Source organism: Enoplosus armatus, chromosome 19, assembly GCF_043641665.1.
Source record: "Enoplosus armatus isolate fEnoArm2 chromosome 19, fEnoArm2.hap1, whole genome shotgun sequence".
NCBI lineage: Eukaryota > Metazoa > Chordata > Actinopteri > Centrarchiformes > Enoplosidae > Enoplosus > Enoplosus armatus.
The window spans coordinates 2,327,693-2,347,500 of record NC_092198.1 but is presented as its reverse complement, the minus strand read 5'-3'; the positions used below and the strand labels follow the sequence as shown (position 1 = coordinate 2,347,500).

Here is a 19,808-nt window from a genome sequence, read left to right as displayed (position 1 = left end):
CAGAGTGCGGGGGAGGTTGTTTAAACCCTGAGACGAGAAAATACAAAGCAAAAATGCAACTTCAGCAGGCGTTGTTTGTGTGTGTGTGTGTGTGTGTGTGTGTGTGTGTGTGTGCTCTTCTTCTACCGTCAGGTGTTGGTGTGGTTAAGAAACGTTAAACAGCGGAAACACGCACATATACACTGTACCTACTGCAGTGCTTGCAGAGCAGTTGCAATGCCTGCGAGTACTGTATGTGTGTTTGTCTTTGTGTTTCTGTGTGTGTGTGTTCTCTTGTTTGCTTTTCAACTGAGCACATACCAAGTTAGATCAAACTATGACACCCAGAGAGGAAGGAAAGGTGCTAGCGCTGATGGCTGCTCTTCGGCTTGGCCTTTTTGGACGCCTACACACATTATGACACGCCGACGTCACTTCCACAGCGCTATTTTTAAGCCTTTGTGTCTTTTTAGGAACAGCGTGGGTTTGCTTTGCATCGGTGACTCACTGAGTGGAAGGAGGAGGGAGGGAGGAAGGGGTGGAGAAGGCAAAAAGCACAGATGGATTCCAGTGTGAAGAAACAAACTGAGCAATCAATGACATTTACATTCGCACATCAGGCATGTACTTGACAACTTAGCGAGTCCTCTCTGTACTGCAAAGTATATGGTATTGTGTTGAACTTAGGAGGCAAAATGTTGCAGCTTATTGTAAATTACTTTAAGGTTTCAACACAAAACCAACTAATAGTAAGAGAGAGATGTCAGGCTACAGGTTAAATTGTTATCTGGACCATCATTGAGTTTTGGATTGTATTAATGGATAATAACAAAACTAATTAGCTCTTCTGTTTTGCTGCAGGTCTTTTGGTGAGAAAACTGGATGACTTTTGAAGCTACAGAAAGAGGATCTGCACGTTTCCCTAAAGAAAAAGTTAGTATTTACCCTTAATTTACTGCAACTATTAAATACACTGCTAACTTAAAAGCTCCGCAAACATTTTTCTTCTTTTTGTGTCCCCTCCAGATCACTCAAGGATTCTTCTGCCTTTAGATGAACTGGACAGAAAAACAACGCAAAGCAACATTAGTGTGTTTACAAAATGGCAAAGGGAGAAGAACATTTCTGATGTTATCCACTAAAGCTCCCCTTTTATTTCCACTTCCTGATTCCTGTTTTCAGCCTGGCTTTACAATCAGTCTATTTCAGCAATGGACAGGTACTTCCTGTATCTGTGAACTTGTCGGCAGCCCTCAAAGGTTCAGCTATCATGCCTGGTAGTTTTGGGACCTTCTAACCCTCCAGAACCCTCCCAACTCCCCCACCATCCCTTCTATCCTCCCTCTTCTGACCCACAGAAGAGCTTCACAAAAATGGAGGCTCGTGAATCAGCTGCCGCTGGGCAGAAGTGCTCAAATAAGGAACCAGTGAAGGAGAAGACGCCTCTGCAAAGAAAGTGGGCGTCCGAGCCCTCTGCACACACCAAACGAAGCACTTTTGCTGACCCAGAGGCAAAACACCGTGAGAGTTTACCATGTGGTGCCACTGGGGGATCAGCACCCCAGCCGAAGTACGCATTTACAGGGAATTCTGGAAAGCTGCTATCTGGACCCTCTGCTATTGGGGCCATAGGAGGCCCACCATCTCAAGACCCCCAAGGGCCCTTTGCTCAGGGGTTCCCAAGGGGATACTCCTACCAGCTGGGCCAGCCGTACCCTCAGCACCCCCAAACTGAGCGCTTTCTCTCAGGAGCCAAACCCCAGCCAGGTCTAGAGCCTCATGCCTGGCCATTTGCTGGCCAGTTGCCCTCGGATGACCTGTACCCTGTAGGACATCCGGGACATACTCACCCTCATGGAGCTGGGGCAGGGAGGTTTCCTCGTCAGAAATCCCCCAGTTTACCCAGCTCCTTCGGACAGTATTCTCAGTCAGGCCCTGAGCCTGGAGAGGAGGGCTACAGCAAAAAAGAGCAGAAGCCGAAAAAGCCTGGTAAGTACATCTGTCACTATTGTGGTCGAGCTTGCGCCAAGCCCAGCGTCCTGAAGAAGCACATCCGTTCACATACTGGAGAGAGGCCATATCCTTGTGTACCCTGTGGCTTTTCCTTCAAAACCAAGAGCAACCTTTACAAGCATCGCAAGTCCCATGCTCATGCCATCAAGGCTGGACTCGTACCATTTTCAGAGCTAGCTGTGGCCCGCAGCGGGGACATGGACCAGGCATCCCCTGTAGGTGAAGCCGAGGTCCACTCAGACGGAGAGCAGAGTACGGACACAGATGAGGAAGGTGTCGAGGGCTCCACTATGCTGACGGACAAAGGCAGCCCCATCCCACAGATCTCCTTTGAAGCTGACAAGAATACAGGTCATTTTCCATCAAGACACATTTTGAAAAGTTAACCATCCTCAGAGTATCCATTACGTTTTTTGAAATAAATGCATCGAGTTCTGCTCCCTGAAAGCCTAATTCCTCAGAAACCAAAAGATTTTAGTCCAAAGACACCCTGTGTCTTCTGGCTAGATTCCCAAAACTGTTTTAGTAAAATCAATTGGTGTTAAACTACAGCTTGGTATGGACTTGGTAGTTTTTCTTAATGATCAAAACCAAAGACATAAAGTGTAGTGTATATTTTGTCAATTTTGAAATAAGTGGCAATAATACATTTAGATTTTTATTGTTTCTCTACTGCCTGACTCATACTGCACAACTGCACTAATTGATTGCCTACATGTCTATCTTTTTTGCTAACAATTTGACTCAATCCTATTGCTTTTTTGTGCTCGCCTTTACTTCATATCATGTTCTACTCTTTCTCACTGTATAGGTGGTGTGGAACCAGCCTATGCAGACTCAGCAGAAGAGCTGCCCGTGGGGTCTATGAAAGTGCCTATCCTTATTGTCCCCAAGTCTGGGGGAGTCCCCTCCACAGGGATGGAGTGCCCACCCTTTCAGGACATAAAGGGGTCACACCACATGTTGGCATCGCAGGCTGGCGGAAGAGCGCATTCACTGGATGACTCTCCCACCATCAAACAACGTTTGGCCCTGAGGCTGAATGAGAAAAAAGGCCATGACTCTGATTCTGCCATGTCCCAGTCCCTGAACCTCCTCAGTCCTCACAGCAAAGGCAGCACAGACTCTGGCTACTTTTCACGCTCTGAGAGTGCAGAGCAGCAGATCAGCCCTCCAAATACTAATGTCAAGACTTATGAAGAAATTATGTTTGGTCGAACTTGGTACTACCGACCCAACTCCAGATCCAGACAGTCTATCACAGTGGGCATGGCAGGGGCAGACCCCAGCAGCCTGGCTAGTTTAAAGCAACCAGGTGCTATTCTGGACATGGGGAAGATAGCTGAGGACCATATCTGTTTTAGAGGGGATGTGGGAGTCTCTGGAGATCCCAAGCAGTATCCAACAGGACCCTGTCAAAGCAGTACAGGGCTTCTGGAGCCTCCGTCAGATTCTGGGCCCCTTATTAGGAGTAACTCCATGCCAACTTCCTCCCCTCCTAACCTTAGCGTCCCACCAGGGATTCGAGGCAGCCACTCCTTTGATGAGATGATGACATCTGATGATGTGTTTTACCCACCTCGCAGACTCAGAAGGCAGGCTGCATTTGAACATTCAGCCAATGAAGCCCATGTAGGAGAGGCTGAGGGCTATGGACACATGCCCAAGAATTTAGCTTCATCTCTGGGTATGAAGATTGGTGAGCAAAGCCCAGGAGTCCCAGAGCACATTGCCTACAGCCCATATGGTACTAAAGTTAGCATGTCAGAAACAGCTACAAGAAAAAGGAGGAAAGAGAAGAGTGTTGGGGATGAAGAGGACAGCCCTGGGCACTGCGACAGTAGTTGTAGTGGTTCAATGGATATGATAGGGGACTATGAGTTTAAACAAGGTAGTCTTGAAGGATCGAGAGCCACCCCAACAGGAAAGGGCTCTCTTCACAGCGCTCACAGCCAATCTGACAGCTTTGATACCTGTGCCAGCATGTGCTCTGAGGACATTGCACTGTTTCCTGACTCTGAGGGCAGGAAGGCAGCTGGGAATGTCATATCAGTCATCCAGCACACCAACTCCCTCAGTCGGCCAAATTCCTTTGAGAAATCAGAGTCCTTTGAGCTGCCAGGATATCAGCCTTCAGATAAAGCTCCATCTAGCCAGTACTCAGAACAGTCCGACTCAGAGATCTTTGAAGATGCTCTGAGTCCTGAATCTGCCCTACTGAGGACAGAGAGCATGGAGCAGCAGCTGCAAAGTGACAGTGACCTGGCCTCCCTCTCTTCGTCAGCTGCAGCCTCACCTGGTCAGCCTTATCACATCCCACACAAGCTAGTCCGACAACCCAACATCCAAGTCCCTGAGATCAGGGTGACGGAGGAGCCAGACAAGCCTGAGAAAGATACAGAAGCTCTAATGACCAAGGAACCAGAGAAGCAGCAGCATGTGGAGGAGTTCCAGCTGCCCCAGAGGAGTGACACACTCTCCCAGATGCCATCGGAAAAGCTCCCACCCAAGAAGAAGAGGCTGCGCCTGGCGGATATGGAGCACTCATCTGGGGAATCGAGCTTTGAGTCGACCTGCACCAGCCTTTCTCGCAGCCCCAGTCAGGAGAGCAACCTGTCCCACTCCTCTTCCTTCTCCATGTCCTTTGACCGAGATGAAGGCCTCAAGTCTATTTCACCCACCAAACAGGTACCCCATTGTATATTTAATGGATTCAAGTATCTTAACTGCAGTTTTAGTATAGTTTTGGTATTGTACATTACTGTTATATACTTGTAACGGCTCTTACTGGCTATGTTGACATGCAGCACATGCGGAAGATATTGTTCCCAATAAGTCGAAAGAAAGGTGGAAAAACTGTGAAATTTTCATTGTGATTCTGAACCAGGATGACTCATTGGCATCTGGTGGTGCACCTAAGCAGTCGGAGTTCCTGACAGTGCCTGGCAGTGGTCATTCCAGCCACCACCAGCAGAGGGAGATGAGGAGGTCTTCATCGGAGCAGGCACCATGTACATTGCCCACAGAGTTGCCTGAAATGCGAAGCAAATCCTTTGACTATGGAAGTTTGTCCTCCTCCAGACAGGGAGAGATATACTCCAGTGCCTCTGCAATGAAGGAACGCCGGCGTGGATATCTTGTCCGACAGGTAACATAAAAGATCGCTATATCCTATTTAAGAAATGGACTGGAAATTGTAGTTGTTAATTTAGACAAGCCTTACAGCTGTTTTTTGTAGTTCTTTGTAGTTTGCCTATCTTACCTGACCTACATGGTACAAGAAAAAGGAGGCTCAGTAAGGTCTAAGGCACCATAAAAACTGGTGTTTTAACACCTACACCGACTTCATCCGAATGTCCTTACACTAAATCAACATTGCATTGAGACTGCACCTACATTTAGGCTTACACACTTAACAAGTATCACAACATTTTATTTCATAACGACTGGCCAATTCTACTTCCCTGCTACATTTGACAGGCCTCACTCAGTGTTTATCCAGAGGCAGTCACCCAGGAACCAGGTGTTGCTGAGATGTCAATCAAACAGGAGAGTTTGGAACATGTGGCGTGGCCTGGCCCAACAGGATCCCCGCACAGCAGCAGCGATGTAGCAGGCAGAACCAAGAGAGTTGGCAGTAGCATTGGTGGTAAGCCTTGCAAAATTTTGTATAACCTTCCACTGATAAATACGCTTGACTAAGACTAGGGCTGAAGCAAGAACTCAGTTCATAGTTGCTTTTTGTCATACTTTCCCAAACCGTTTTTCAAATTAACACGTTTTGGGGTCTTTCTCTACTCAATAAACTAAGCAAGATGGGAAGTGTTTGGACCATATTCCACCTAATGAGTTATACATTTGTAGTACCAAAATATGGGAGCAGCATATGGGACTTCTTTTGTAGGGAAGAATTTCATTTCAAAATACAGTTCATACAATACATTCTCATGTTTTATTCACAGTTGTAGGATCTCACCAACACCAACAGCACCACCAGCATATCCTCCAGCAGAGTATCAGTGAGGATAGCCTGCAGGACGAACCTCTCTATGGCAGGTAAGAAAGTCTGGGTTTCCCTATGCAACCCTAGAATTACTAATAGCCAATGATTTTTATATTACTTATAATACATGTTCTGATTTGAAGAAAAAATACGAGGATTCAACTTTTTCTCCTTAATAGGTCCCAGCAGCATCGCCTGCAGGCCCAGGGCTCATCATCTGAGGGAGAGCATCCAGGTCATGAGGTCATGAACAAGGAGGTAATCCAGCAGTACCAGAGTGGCCCCCCCTTCCTTTCCTTCCAGAAACCAGGTCTGTTCTGGAGTCAGGAGGCCGGTCAGACACCCAGACAGCAGTTAACCCTCCAGGCCCAGCAGCAACTCCAAAAACTCCACATCAGATCACCAGGCAACCTGCCTGGACACCCACTCCACAAACAACAGCCGCTCCACTCCTTGCAGCAAATCCATGATCAACAGCCACATGAGGGCAAATCAGAAAATCCAAGCTCTCAGATTTACCCTGCATCTTTCTCATCTCGTACCTCTCCCCTGTCGCAGCAACAACAGCAAAACTTTGTCTCTCTCTCTTCCAAGCACTCCCTGCCCAGCTCCACCACCACCCCCATGCTTCTGCAGCAGATCCAGCCCGTCTTTGCCACCCAAAACCTGAGTTCCCAGGCTTCCCTTCCTGGTATGCTGGTTCCTGTGCGGATCCAGACCCATGTGCCATCATTTGGTAGTGTTATGTACACCAGTGTTAGCCAGCTGATAGCTACCCATGGCAGTGGGGCACAAGGGTTAGGCTCCGCCAGGCCAGGCTGTGCTGACAACAGCAACATGTCTCCTCCAGGTGGTGTTGTGAGTGTCAGCAAACCACCTGGAGGAACTGGAGGAGGCATAAGCGGTGCAGGTTTCAACCTATCACACTTCCTGGGACAGACCGATGGCGTAATGCCACGCTACCCACTCTGGAAGGTTCCAGATTCACTGCCAGAGCAACACCTGAACACAGGGATCCCATTGTCACTAACGTCAGGCACTATATCTACCACCGATGCCTCAGGATCTGGCATTGGAGGCAGCAAGCGCATGCTTTCCCCTGCCAGCTCTCTGGAGCTCTTCATTGAGACTAAGCAGCAGAAAAGGGTGAAGGAGGAGAGGATGTACGGACAGATTGTTAAGGAGATGAGTGCCGTGGAGTTGAGTGGAACTGAAAGCAGAGAGAAGGGGCAGGGCAGAGTTCAGCGAGCTCGGCTGAAGAGCGAAGGCTCCATGGATGATTCTGAAAGGATGTCCTCTTCTCCTCCACTAAGCGACTTCCCCGTTGCCACCAAGATTGCCATTCCTGTTCGTTCTTCTGCCCCCCACCTCCCTGATGTACCCCGGGTGGAGAGCTTCACCCCTCCTCTCCAGATTATCACAGACCGCTCCCCAGTTTCGGGTGGCCGGGACTCCCCAGAGGAGCTTGACGTGGACGATTCAGTCCCAGAGCCCAACTCCAGCCCCCAGTCCATGGTGTCCTCCAACGATGCAGAAGACTCTGACCACACAAAGCAGCCTACATCAAGTAAAATCCCTGTCAGCATGCTGGTTCAGCTAGCTGCCAACCAAAGCGCAGGATTATCCGGAGCAGTGGGCCAGACTCTGCTACTCACGGATGTGGCTGATGTCCAGCAGTTTTTCCAGTTCCCTAGCCTGCGCACCATGAGCAAAGTCAGCTGGTGTTTCCTGAACTACACCAAACCCAACAGCACCCAAACTGCCTCGCATAGCTCCGTCTACAATTCATGGTGCGTAAGCTCATACAACCCCAATCCTCTGAACCTCAGCACCAAGGCTGCGCTGGCCCTGCTGAGGTCCAAACAGAGGAGAAACACTGATTCGATGTACTCAACTGCAGCCATGTCACCACCTAGCTCTGGAAAACTGGTGTCATCTGTGGCCTGGAAGCTGAGGTTTGATCAGGTATGTCCTGTAATGACGTAAAATGTAGACGTTTAAAACTGTGAAAATAATGTTTGTAATGGACGTAAATACAGAGAGACACAAGCACAGGAAGTGTGAAACATTAATGATCTGTAATTTATTTTTCTTTGTATCCTCCTACTCTGCCCTTCATGTCGCTCCTCTCCTCTCTTTCCTTTTCTTCTCTCATCTCTGTAGTTGAAGCCAGAGCTGATGCCAGTTGATGTCAGTTGTAATTTTGGGAGGAAGATGAAGGGAGTGGTGTCGTGGGACCGCTCGAAAGAGGAGCAGGTAGAGAAGGAGGTCTCAGTCAAACAGCCCGCCACCGAACCAACCCGCATCAAGATCTTTGAAGGCGGGTATGTCCAGCAAATACACACACACACACACACACTCCGATAACTTATCACTAATAACTGTTATCAGAGAAATGAACATATAAATCCATCTTCATGAATAGGGGTATAATTGATATGATTATGTCAATGTTTTTGAATCATATGTTGTGTGTTGTGTTGTGTAATTGTGTACAAATGCTCACGCTTCAATATCCATCCATAGAAATTGTGTTTTCATTTCAGTTACTTCTTTGGTCTCCTTGCCAGCATAATATCTAAAAAAGGAGTTTCGGTGACATCTGGTGCACAGATAGTATTTCTGTTGAGGAATGATGGTTAGATTTTGACAGTGATTGGGGTCTGGGATTTCTAACATTACCAGCTGTAACTGAGAAGGCTGGAGACCTGACTCCAAACCATTATGGTACTTTTCAGAGTCAAGAATCAGTCAACTTACCAATCAAAGCAATGTCTGAGCTCAGTATAGCAAGATGTGTTTGCGCAGCATCGTCCATTATAGCAACATTATACAGAGCTTTTCACAACAAGGTTACCAGGTGCGTTAAATGGGCAAAATTAAGATTTAAACTCTAAAACAAGACAACAGTAAAAAAAAAAAATTGGATGAGAAGAGGAATGAGAAAACCGAGATTTAAGAACAATAGGAGAAACGTTTGCTCGAGGATCACAGATTGAATAAACCTAAACTCCTCAATGTGCAGCAGCTGCTCTTCCCTCACGTAAATAAGACACCCGGAGCCTCAGACTCACAAAACACTGAGCTGTCTGATTCCTTTTGTCTTTTTTTATCATCCTTACAGCTCAGAATTCAACTAAAATGAACACAAATGACCTTCGTATGAACTTTAAGGACATCTGTTTCATTATGATTAATCGGAAAATCTTCTTAGGTATTAAAAAAAAAAGAGACTTATCCTTTTATAACCCATTCTTGGGGCTTAATTTGTGCCTGTGAGAGTCAGGCCAAGAGCTTGAGCCTGGTAAACCCATCACAGGCTAACGACTTGAGCTGCATTGCTGTAATTGGACGTCCACTTTCATAATTCCTGCTCTCACTTTTATAGACTGGTGTGAAGTGGGATCTGTCCCTCATTAGCTGTATTTTAAAAGCTTTTTCACACTGTTTTTCTAACATCAGCAACTGTTGCATTTATTCATTTTGTTTATGTTAACAAAAGTAGGACTTTATGTATTTTATTAGATTTCTTTTATATGTATTTTACAAGTATCTCACTCATAATAAAACATTTTTAAGTTTTATTATTTAAAAGAGAACTGCAGTATGTGGCCTCCTGCTGATACTGAAACATTTAAACTTTTGTTTTTGCTGATGAGACTGAGGGAAATTTCATCATTTGAAAAATAAAAGTTCATTTACTCCTGTGCAACTTAGACTTCCTCCATGCAGTGCTGTGAGAGTGCAGGACAAACAGCTGTAATTTCACTGATTTCTAAAAGTTCATTTTTCATCAAACCTAAAGAAGACAGAAAAAAACTGTTGTCTCTTGTAAAAGTAGTCATTTTTAGATTAAAATCAGACTTTTGCCAATTTTTGACTGAATTATATTCAGGCAAAGTCATTGAACAGCTGTTTGTGTTCACATTCAGCCTTTGGAAACTTCTAGCTTCTTTTGTTAAATTAAAAAAAGGGATCTGTAGAAAGTCAGGGTTATAAGAGTGTAACATTTATATACAGTATGTTGGTACTGAACAGGTATCATATTAAATTAAAACGATACCCAGCCCTACTTTTAGAGACCTGGCGTATGGTGAGATAATTTTCCATTTAACCGAGATGAGTTTGACTGTAATTGTGTGATAGGCACCAAGCAATAAAAGATTTTCTTAGCAATGAAGCCAAGAAGATCCTTTATCATTATTAATGATGTTATTAAAGCTTGTTTTCCACTTAGAAAGCACAGGAATTTCCCCTAAAGTGTGCATTAAATGGTCAAATAAAGGCTGTGTGAGGGAGTTAAAGCTAGAAACCCCTGTAGTTTGAGACATTCCTACAGTATCATAATGTTTTATAGTCTTACAGTAGAGCCAATAAGACCAAGGTTACTGAGTGGAGCAGACGGTGCAGACACACACAAACATGCAGGGAGTTATTAAATGCAGCAGACAGTGAAGTAATTCTCTTTTGTCCCCAAAGGACACTTCAGAAGCAATAAGTGGATAAAAGCATACAAACAGGGCAAACAGGCAAAGACACACACATGCACTTACATAAACAGCATGTATACACGTAATAAGCAAACACACACACACACACACACACTAATCCTTTTAAAAAACAAGACAGGATCGAAATCACTCTGGATGAAAGAAATCCACAAAGTGCAAGTTTTGGCAGAGAAATGAAATCCATCACTTCTCCCCGTCCCCCTGAAAGTTTCAGTAGTTTTGAAAGCGAATCTGCTTTATGATCTTACCGTGTGCCGTGAATAAAATAGATAGAAATAATCACCATAATTCATTTTCATAACTGGCCGCAGCTGTGTAAACGTCTCGACTCAGACAAGCGTTCAGAGGTATTTCCCACTCCGCGGCGCAGTTGAAAGACACATTTCCCCCTCGCCGATGCAGACGGATTGTTTGATGTACCTGATATTTGACCTCCTTTAACACATGCGGCCCTGAACTAGCCATTAGCTCCTCGTCCAGCCGCTGCAGACAGGACAGGAAACTGCACCGCTCACCAGCCGTTTTCCCTGTTTCACCACAAAGAAAATAGCTCTTCTTTTTTTTTTTGTTCACATTAAAAACTGAACCTGAATGTGATGCTTCTGCGGCGGAGCAAAGACAGACAAAATTTACCAGCCTTTGACTGGTGGTTGGTGGTAATTTCCCTCCATGACAGACAGACTCATGCAGACATGCACTGATCCTGCTGCCAAGTGTCCGCTGTTTCACTCCAAGCCTCATTTGGGATAGAAAATCATGTCTGACAGTGATGTTTTAAATAAAAATAAAAAAAGGGCTTGTAAAAGAATAAGTGGGACTGGAAGGAGGACTGTGGTTATCTAGCATAAAGACTATGAACACAAAACCCAGAGGTGGAACGCTGCATTGTTTCCCATTTTAGCTTGTGATCCCTTCAAACAAAGAACTACAGTAGAATATGTCTGTGGGCTACGAGCAGGTCAACTGAGGAGGAATTTAAAGATTAAAGGAATACTTATAATGATTATAATATCTGGTGGCAAACGTGTTGTTTTCCTCCTTCCTGATGTATTCGTCCTGTTGATCATCTTGAGGCTGAGCAGATTCGTCTCACGTGCATCTCATCCGACCTGCAACCGATAACGTGTCTGAATTTCAGCCGCGTCATGCGCCTCAGGAGCGACTGAGGAGATGATGAAGATGAAGCTGTTGGACCCATATCCTCCATTACAGAACAGTTTCTTGATCCTCCTCTCTCACACCACCGAAGCAGAGCAGTGATTAACTTTTCTGGTGTGTCCCGTCTATTTTGCTTCAGATAACTCCGGGACTCTGAACCCTCTCTCGCTCTCTCTGATGCTCAGAGCTGCACTTGAGCAGAGAAACTCTTATTTCAGCTGCGTCAGCAAACATCCGCGTCCTCGAGCATGACAGTGAATCTCTAATAGTTGCAGGGCTGCTGACCTCTGACCTCCGAGTGTCTATGAGGGTCAATAGACGACAAAGACAGGAATATATGAAATCTGAGAATGTGAATGAGGAGCCTTCCTCTCTCCATTAGCAACCTTTGTCTGTGTTTATTGTCATAGATGTTGTGTGTCTGCCTTCAGGAATTAATGAAATATGATGAATTGAGTTGAATCCCGACCTGCCGTATCACATGACCTCTCTAGTTATTTCGAATAAGAGGTCTGAACTACTTTGTTGCTGAAGGGAAATGGTTTTGATTTTGTAGTTTACAGAAAGAAACAGAGGAAAAGAAAACTCATACAGTGTTTTGTTACCCGCTCTGTCTTCCAGGTACAAATCCAATGAGGACTATGTTTACGTTCGCGGTCGCGGTCGAGGGAAATACATCTGCGAGGAGTGCGGCATCCGCTGTAAGAAACCCAGCATGCTGAAGAAACACATCCGAACGCACACCGACGTCCGGCCGTACGTCTGCAAGTTCTGCAACTTCGCCTTCAAGACGAAAGGTAGGGCCTCTTTTATTACTCAGTGTGCCCGTATATCTACACATCGTTTTGTTCATGAGGAAGACTTTTCAAGGCCTGGAAATGTTGACTTCACCGTTAGATAGATATTCTGTGACATGATTTTTACTATTTTAATGGGAGAAAATATCAAATATTTCATAATCGTCTGATAAATTTGCTCCTCATCAGGGCAGAAAAATCATTTTGATCATCGTGGTGCGATAAAAGTTTGATTTTTAGTAGTAAAACTCAGAGTTAAATCTAAAATACAGAGCTAAGCGGTTAAATGAACGAATGAAACATGCAGAGAGGCTGTTTTCTGTAGCTGTGGTCAGACACGAACCTGAAGAAGATGCTGACTCGCTGATATCTGATCTTAAATAAAGAGCCATTATCTGCCTTTCAAACCCCCCCCCCCCCTCTTTTATGTACAGTAGATGTATCTGACTGAAGCTGAGTCATTTTGTCATTAAATCACATTAAGTATAAATTATGTGTAATTTGTAAATGGTCATTTTGTGGGCTCTTTCTTTCTTTCTCCATCTCAGCCTCTTTCTGTTTCGCTCTTGTGACGAAGCCGCCAAATGAGTTAGTCGAAGGCTCATTAAATGGTGTGTGTGTGTGTGTGTGTGTGTGTGTGTGTGTGTGTGTATTTGTGTGTGTTTTGTAGGAAACCTGACGAAGCACATGAAGTCAAAGGCTCATATGAAAAAGTGTCTCGAGTTGGGAGTCTCCATGTCGTCTGTTGAGGACAACGAGGCAGATGAAGGAGGTAGGAAACACACACACACACACACACACACACACACAGTGACATCCTGCTGTCTTGCTGAGTGCTGCCTGCAGTGTCTTTGGCTCCGAGTGGTTGTACAGGGACAATTAGTGTAATGGAAAGCAGAGCTCATCCTGACAGCCAGGACTCGTGTCAAACACTCGACACACAAGCCGCTTTTAAAATAACAAAAACACGAAAAACCTCCTTCCACCGTTTACTTTGGAGTCTCTTATCATATTATTATAATATTCCCGTGAACTATTTTATTTTCCGGCAGTTTCTCAAAAAGCAGCTGCAGATATTTGCCGTTCATCGCCTCCGACAGAGTTCACGGGTTTCAGCCAAAAGACGTCCGCCGTTCCATTAATCAGCCGATATGGAAATAATCTGTAAATGATTACTGGGGGAAGAAGTTGTGGGCTGAGAGGGATGAATGTGATTTCCCCTGAAATATTCACAAATAATAAATTCTCATCAGCTGTCTCTGGAGGCTGTGACGGTTTTCCTCAGCAGATGAATGGGGTTTGGTGTGCAGTTCACCGTTTTTCACCATTAACAACAACTTCTCCGCCGTCCCTTCAGTCTTACTGTCGTAAGTTAACAGTTTACAGGATGCCTCCATGTAGCATCATCAGTAATAATATTATTAGCAGCCATGAACATAAGCTTTGAGTTAATTAGTTGAATTTGTAAATGTATGATTTACTGCCAATCAAGTGACTTTGAGGTGTTCTTCATCTCGTCTTCTTATTGTTGCAGTGAGATTTATTTAGAAGCCAATATAGTGAATATATATATATATATATATATATATATATATATGACAAGATTTAAAAAATGTAGGAATATATATCTTGTATACTTGTGACTGTTATTATAACATGATCTCAACAACTAAGCAGAAATGAACCTCTTAAAATCCACTTTTCTCTTTTCATTTCACCTCATCATGCAGCTGTTCCAGCTGTTCATTGAAGCTATATGATGTTTACACTTAATATAACATACGAACCCAGGACTCCATGTGTGTTTGCAACTTTCCTTCAAAGGGAAATATTTTAGATATTTCGTGCATCATTTTATCACCACTGTCAATGCGCTTGAGGAGGAAAGAATTATAGTTTGTCGTAACTTAGACTCCTTTTATTTTTATCATAAGAAGTCTCATATGTTTACAGATTTACAGTGCTGCTGTACATTATTATATATTACTGGTGACCTGTAATGTAGCTGCAAGTCTGTCCAGACAAGTATCCAAAATGTAAATAGGATGTCTTTCGGTGCTCACAGGGCAGGAGTTTCACTTGTGTCGTTTGCACTGGTGACACACACACTGTCAGTGTTTCACCGGAGCCGTTAACCTCATATTGTACCGACGTCTGACTGGTAGCTGGTGGTAATTTTCCACCATGTAGACCACCAAATTACATTTTACTTCAATTGAACCCGTGTGTGTGTGTGTGTGTGTTGGCTCTGCATTTAATTGGGACACACACACCCACACACACTCACACACACACACTCACACACACACACACACCCACACACACACACACACACACACACACACACACTCACAGGGTTTTTGGGAAAGAGGGGGAGCTGCAGAAAGTCAGTCAGTGAGTCGTTGAGACATAAACATCTGCGGTTTGTGAAGAAACGGTTGTGTTTAAGAGACTAACTGGAAAAGTAGTCCAGTGTTAGTGGCTCTGATTTCCGCTCATAGCAGTCGGCTAAATACAATTTATTAACTCCAAGCGGCTTCTGCTTCTCTTCAGGGGGAGCAAATGAGATTAAAACACAGTAAATATCATATAAATATTTTGGTTTCTGGCCAGAAGAAACCATCTAAAAACTCCCAAACAGATCAGAATTACTGTGTTTCTTAATCAACTTTGTCTCTTTGCTGCGAGTCACAACAACAAACTCAAGAGTTTTCAGCCAATCAGCCACATTTTATGATGAAGTGATGGTTGGTTACCTGCCAACAGTAACTTTGCAGCTACTGTACAATAAGACCCTGCCAGCGTCTGGCGGGAGTCCATCCTGCAGAAGAAAACAAACTACTTTGTTTTATTGTGTTTTATATTTTATTGGTTTGAGCTGGTGGGAAAGTGGTTTCAGTGGTGATTCTGTTACCACATATTAATACAAACTTTTCTTCTTCTTCTGTGCTCTTCCTCTTCTATCGATTCCTCTGCTGTCTTATTTTATTCATCTTCTTTCTCTATTTTCTTTTTTCGTCCCATTTGTCTTCTGCTTCTTCTCTTCGCTCTTTTTCCTCCTCCTCTTCCTCTCCCACTTCCTTTACTTTTACTTTTCTTCTTCTTCTTCTTCTTCTCCCACTTTTTCTCCTCTTCTTCTTCTTCATCTTCTCCTCCTGCTTCTGGATTGTTTTTCCTCTTCTTCCTTTCCTTTCTCCTCCTCCTCCTCCTCTCGTAGATGTCGGAGAGGAAGGCCAGCGGTCTGAGAAGATTTCCAGAGGTGTCATGGCGGAGCACCAGTTCTCAGACGCAGACGACTCTGAGGGCGGAGAGGAAGACGGCGATGAGGTGGACGATGAAGACGACGAAGAGGATGACTACGATGGCGACTCCACCCCTAAGACCCGTTCACGCTCCACCAGCCCGCAGCCTTACGGCCTGCCCTCCATGTCAATCACAGCTGTGGCCTCCTCCCAGCCCGCTCCCCACCTGCCTCATCATTCGGCGTCGGACCTCCTGGGCAACAACAAGCCTCCTCTGTTTGGCTACTTCACCACCGTGCCCAGTATCCAGATCACGCCGCAGGCTCCGCCCAGCGACCCGGCCGGGAGGGAGCGCGGTCAGACAGAGTACCAGCGAGGCCTGCAGAGGGTGCTGGGCAGCAGGCTGCTGGTTCCACCCTCCTCCTCCATGGATGAAGACCTCCCCGTTCCCTCCCCAGACCTCTCCTCCACCTCCTCCCGCCTGTCCTCGCCCGGGCTGGACCACTCCGGCTGCCCGTCCCCCATCTCCCCTTCATCCTCCCCTTCAGCCCAGCGATACCTCTCCCCACATCGTGACCTCTCGCCCCACGCCGGACACCTCTCACCCCGGCGGGACATCTCTCCTCTGCGTCACATCTCCCCCAAGAGGGACCTGGGGGTGTCAGGGGGATACCGGCGAGACCTCTCCCCCAGGAGGGGACACCTCTCGCTGCTCTCCCCTCTCTCTCGGCCCACGTCTCCGGCAGGAAGAGACTACAAGCGTGACCTTTCACCGCGAGGCCGCCACAGGGGGATGATCCGCCCTGTTTCTCCTCGCCGAGGGCTCCACCAACACCTCCACCACCAAAGGTGAGTCCAGGGGAGGAGGACCTGACCAATAACAATTCTTAAAAAACAAACCAAACACAAGTTGTATGAGCTCAACAATGCAGGACTTTGTGTCGTTAAGTTGAAGTTTGGATGAAAGTTTCGTACTTGATGAGTGTGAAACGTCTTCTTGCTTGTGACTACCAGCCAGCAGAGCGGACTGCGGGGCCTCCGGGCTGGTCACCAGGCCGGGGTGCTGGGTCAGGCGGAGCTGGATCCTCTGGGACGTCGCAGAGGCAGCACGGAGATGGAGACGGTAAGAGTTCTCGACGCGACGTGTTGCCGACTTTTCTCTCTTGCAGGTTTTTGGCGTGTGTACTGTAGGTTTTAAGATATTTAAAGCTGCGCCAGGCGACTCTGCAGCTCACTCAAGTGGCAGCTTGACACGACAGAATATTTGCATTTTGGGAAGACTTAATTATCATCTTTGTGTCATGGAGTTAGGCTTGAGTAGGATGAAGAAAGACAACATTTGGCAGCAGTTAATCCAGGTTTCTCTGAACAGTTTAAGTTTTAAGTGTCTGTGTTAGCAGGGATGGACTTCTCACTGTTGCCGCTTCACTTTAAACACTTTAAGTTTTTAACATTGGTGTAGTTTCTGATAATAGAGTAAATCCATGACAATAATAATTACTGATGTGGTAAACCTGAAGCAGAAATGTGGGAGAAGGAAGAAAAGGACAGAAAGAGGAAGAGGAAGACAGAAAAAAAAGAAGCTCTCAGAGACAAAGCGTGGAGAAGAAAACCGTCTGGCAGACCAAGCAGAAACATTCAGAGAGGATGAGGGAATACAGAGCGAGTCGGATAGGCCCAGTGTGTTAGAGAGAGGGATGATTGAAGATTGGGCTGCTGGGTTTTGGTGGTAATGGGATCTTGGCTGGCGGTGGTGTGGTTAATAACGCGGCTGTTTTTCTTCTTAAGAGCCCTACTTCAAACTCTGGCTTCTGCTGCTGGTCCCACTTAAACAAAGCGTGAAGCAGAGAGTGAGACCGGCTCGGCTTTGATAACCGGCCGCTTCTTCAAATGATAGATTAATGTTTTAACAACCGTTATTCAGGGACAAAATGTGTGACGGAGCCTTCACGCTCTGTGTTTGTTATTTCTACCAACACCTGCTCTCAAGTGCAACCACACATTTCTGTTTTTGCGCTTCTCATCAAGGCTTATTAATTTATTTGGTTACATAATATTTGGTTTTCCATCGCGAAGCCTCAAATGTGTGTTTATTGTAAGTAGTTCTGTCCAATGAGTTCGTGTATTTCTTTTGTGGGTTTCATCAAATTTAAGTGTCAGACTAAAAATCAACACTGAGGTTTTTCGTGAAGAGTTTCTGTGGAAGAAGACATTTTCAAATCAACTCGCTGGCCGCTGATTACGTCCACGGGCGACGGCGTGTTTTCATGTTCGTGTCCTCTTCGTGTTTCCAGGAACATCGTCCCGGCTCGCCAACGCCAGGGGAACGGGACCAGGGCTGTAACCGCGGTAACCAGTCCAGCCCACCTCACCAAGTCCTGTTCAGTCACCTTCCTCTCCATTCTCAACTCCAGGTATTCCTTCTTTTTATATCTATTTATTTCATTTTTTTAAATTATTATTATATGTTTTTTTAATTTGTTTTTTTTTAATATTATATTTTATTTTGTTAAATTAATTTAATATAATTTTGTATAATTCGTACATTTCATTTTAAGGTCATTTATTTAGATTTTATTTTTATTTTGTATTTATGATATTTAGCATTTTTTTAATGTAATTTAATTTAATTTAATTTTATGTTTTATATATATATATATATATATATATTTTTTTTTTTTTTTTTTTTTTTTTTATTATTTATTTTAGGCAATTTTAACATTTAACATTTAAATCTGGATTTTATTCCATAAAGATGGATGTGTTTTAAAAATACATTTTATTACTTTTATTACTCCTACTGACAAAATAACTCTATTAAGACACTCTAGTTTCCTCAAACAGCTGCTCACTGTAGTTTTTATCAAACCACTTAAACAGGAGGAAATAGTGCATTTGTTGGGGACTATTTTCAGCGGCGGATGAATCCACATGTGGTGCTCTTGTGAGTGTGTGTGTGTGTTTGTGGTGATGAGGGGCCCAACAGTGTGGCGATAAATTCACTGTTCTGGTCTTTTTATGGGTTTTGTTAAAAATATCAACAGACTCCCTGAACATGTGATTCAATCTGAAATTTAAATTTCAGGTGCGTTCACCGTTCCCGATGATCCCCATCGGAGGGATCCAGATGGTACACTCCGTCCCCACATCCGTCACCACCCCTCTGGCCCAGCAGGGGGCGCAGCAGGTCACATCCCGCCTGGTGCTGCAGAAGAGCACATCGGAGGACTCCACCACCAGCGAGGCCGCCTCCCCTCATTTCACCTCCTTCACCGAGCGGGGAGTTCGAGGAGGAGGAGGAGGAGGAGGAGGAGGAGGCGAGAGGCCGAGGGAGTCGACGTCACCTCACCCCTCATCGCAGGAGAGGGAAGAAGGAGGAGGAGTGAGGCACGAGCAGGAGGAGAGCATCCACACCTGCACCAAGGCCATCGCCTCGCTCTGCATCGACTCGGAGGAGCTCGCCGAGAGAGGAGGAGGAGGAGGAGGAAGAGGAGGAGGCAGAGGGGATAGAGGGAAAGAAGGAGGCAGAGCTTCTTCCTCTCCTTCTGCGTTGTCCCCCGACTCCCAACAACAGCAGCAGCGCTCACCATCCATCTCCATGTCGCCGCCATCTCCTCACCCTTCACCGTCTCCTCCACAAGGTCCCGGGATTCAGCACTTTAGCGGCCTGGAGCTCAGGCCCCCCTACCCATCAATCCCCTCCTCCCCTCACTCCTCCTCCTCCTCCTCCTCCTCTCCTCACCCTCCCAGCCCCGGATCTGAAACCCTCCAGCCTCCAACAGCGTCCAAACCTCTCAAGCTGGAGAGAGACAGGGAGGTAGAAAGCACAAAAAGAAGCAAAGACGTGTCGTAGGGCTGCGGAAGAAGAACCGGAGGACAAACGACGCATTTCTGCTTTTTTGTTTTTGGATAATAGGAAGGGATGAAGTGCAACAGAGAGAGAAAATACTTTTGCACACTTTACACACATATTCTTCTACTTCAGTTTATACATACACACTCTCTCTCTCTAACACACACACACACACACACACACACACACAATGCATTCAAAGAAAAACAGCTCTTGTCAAAAAAAAAAAAAGACTAAAACACAAACGGACTT

At 45.4% G+C, this 19,808-nt stretch overlaps 1 protein-coding gene across 1 annotated transcript; it reads left to right on the top strand.

Moving 5' to 3' along the window:
* Positions 1–1,352: 1,352 nt before the first annotated feature.
* On the top strand, positions 1,353–19,556 carry hivep2a (HIVEP zinc finger 2a). The gene is made up of 13 exons (XM_070925544.1): positions 1,353–2,343; positions 2,804–4,680; positions 4,880–5,140; positions 5,473–5,641; positions 5,955–6,048; positions 6,175–7,960; positions 8,159–8,319; positions 12,286–12,461; positions 13,132–13,233; positions 15,679–16,552; positions 16,718–16,826; positions 17,998–18,117; positions 18,789–19,556. Exons 1-13 carry the CDS (start codon positions 1,353–1,355, stop codon positions 19,554–19,556), a joined length of 7,488 nt encoding a protein of 2,495 aa, XP_070781645.1.
* The last annotated feature ends 252 nt before the right edge of the window (positions 19,557–19,808 follow it).

Coding starts and splice junctions, on each gene's coding strand:
- hivep2a (XM_070925544.1), top strand. CDS start 1,353: ATGGAGGCTCGTGAATCAGCTGCCGCTGGGCAGAAGTGCTCAAATAAG. Junction 4,681..4,879: donor CTATTTCACCCACCAAACAG/GTACCCCATTGT, acceptor ATTCTGAACCAG/GATGACTCATTGGCATCTGG. Junction 5,141..5,472: donor GTGGATATCTTGTCCGACAG/GTAACATAAAAG, acceptor TACATTTGACAG/GCCTCACTCAGTGTTTATCC.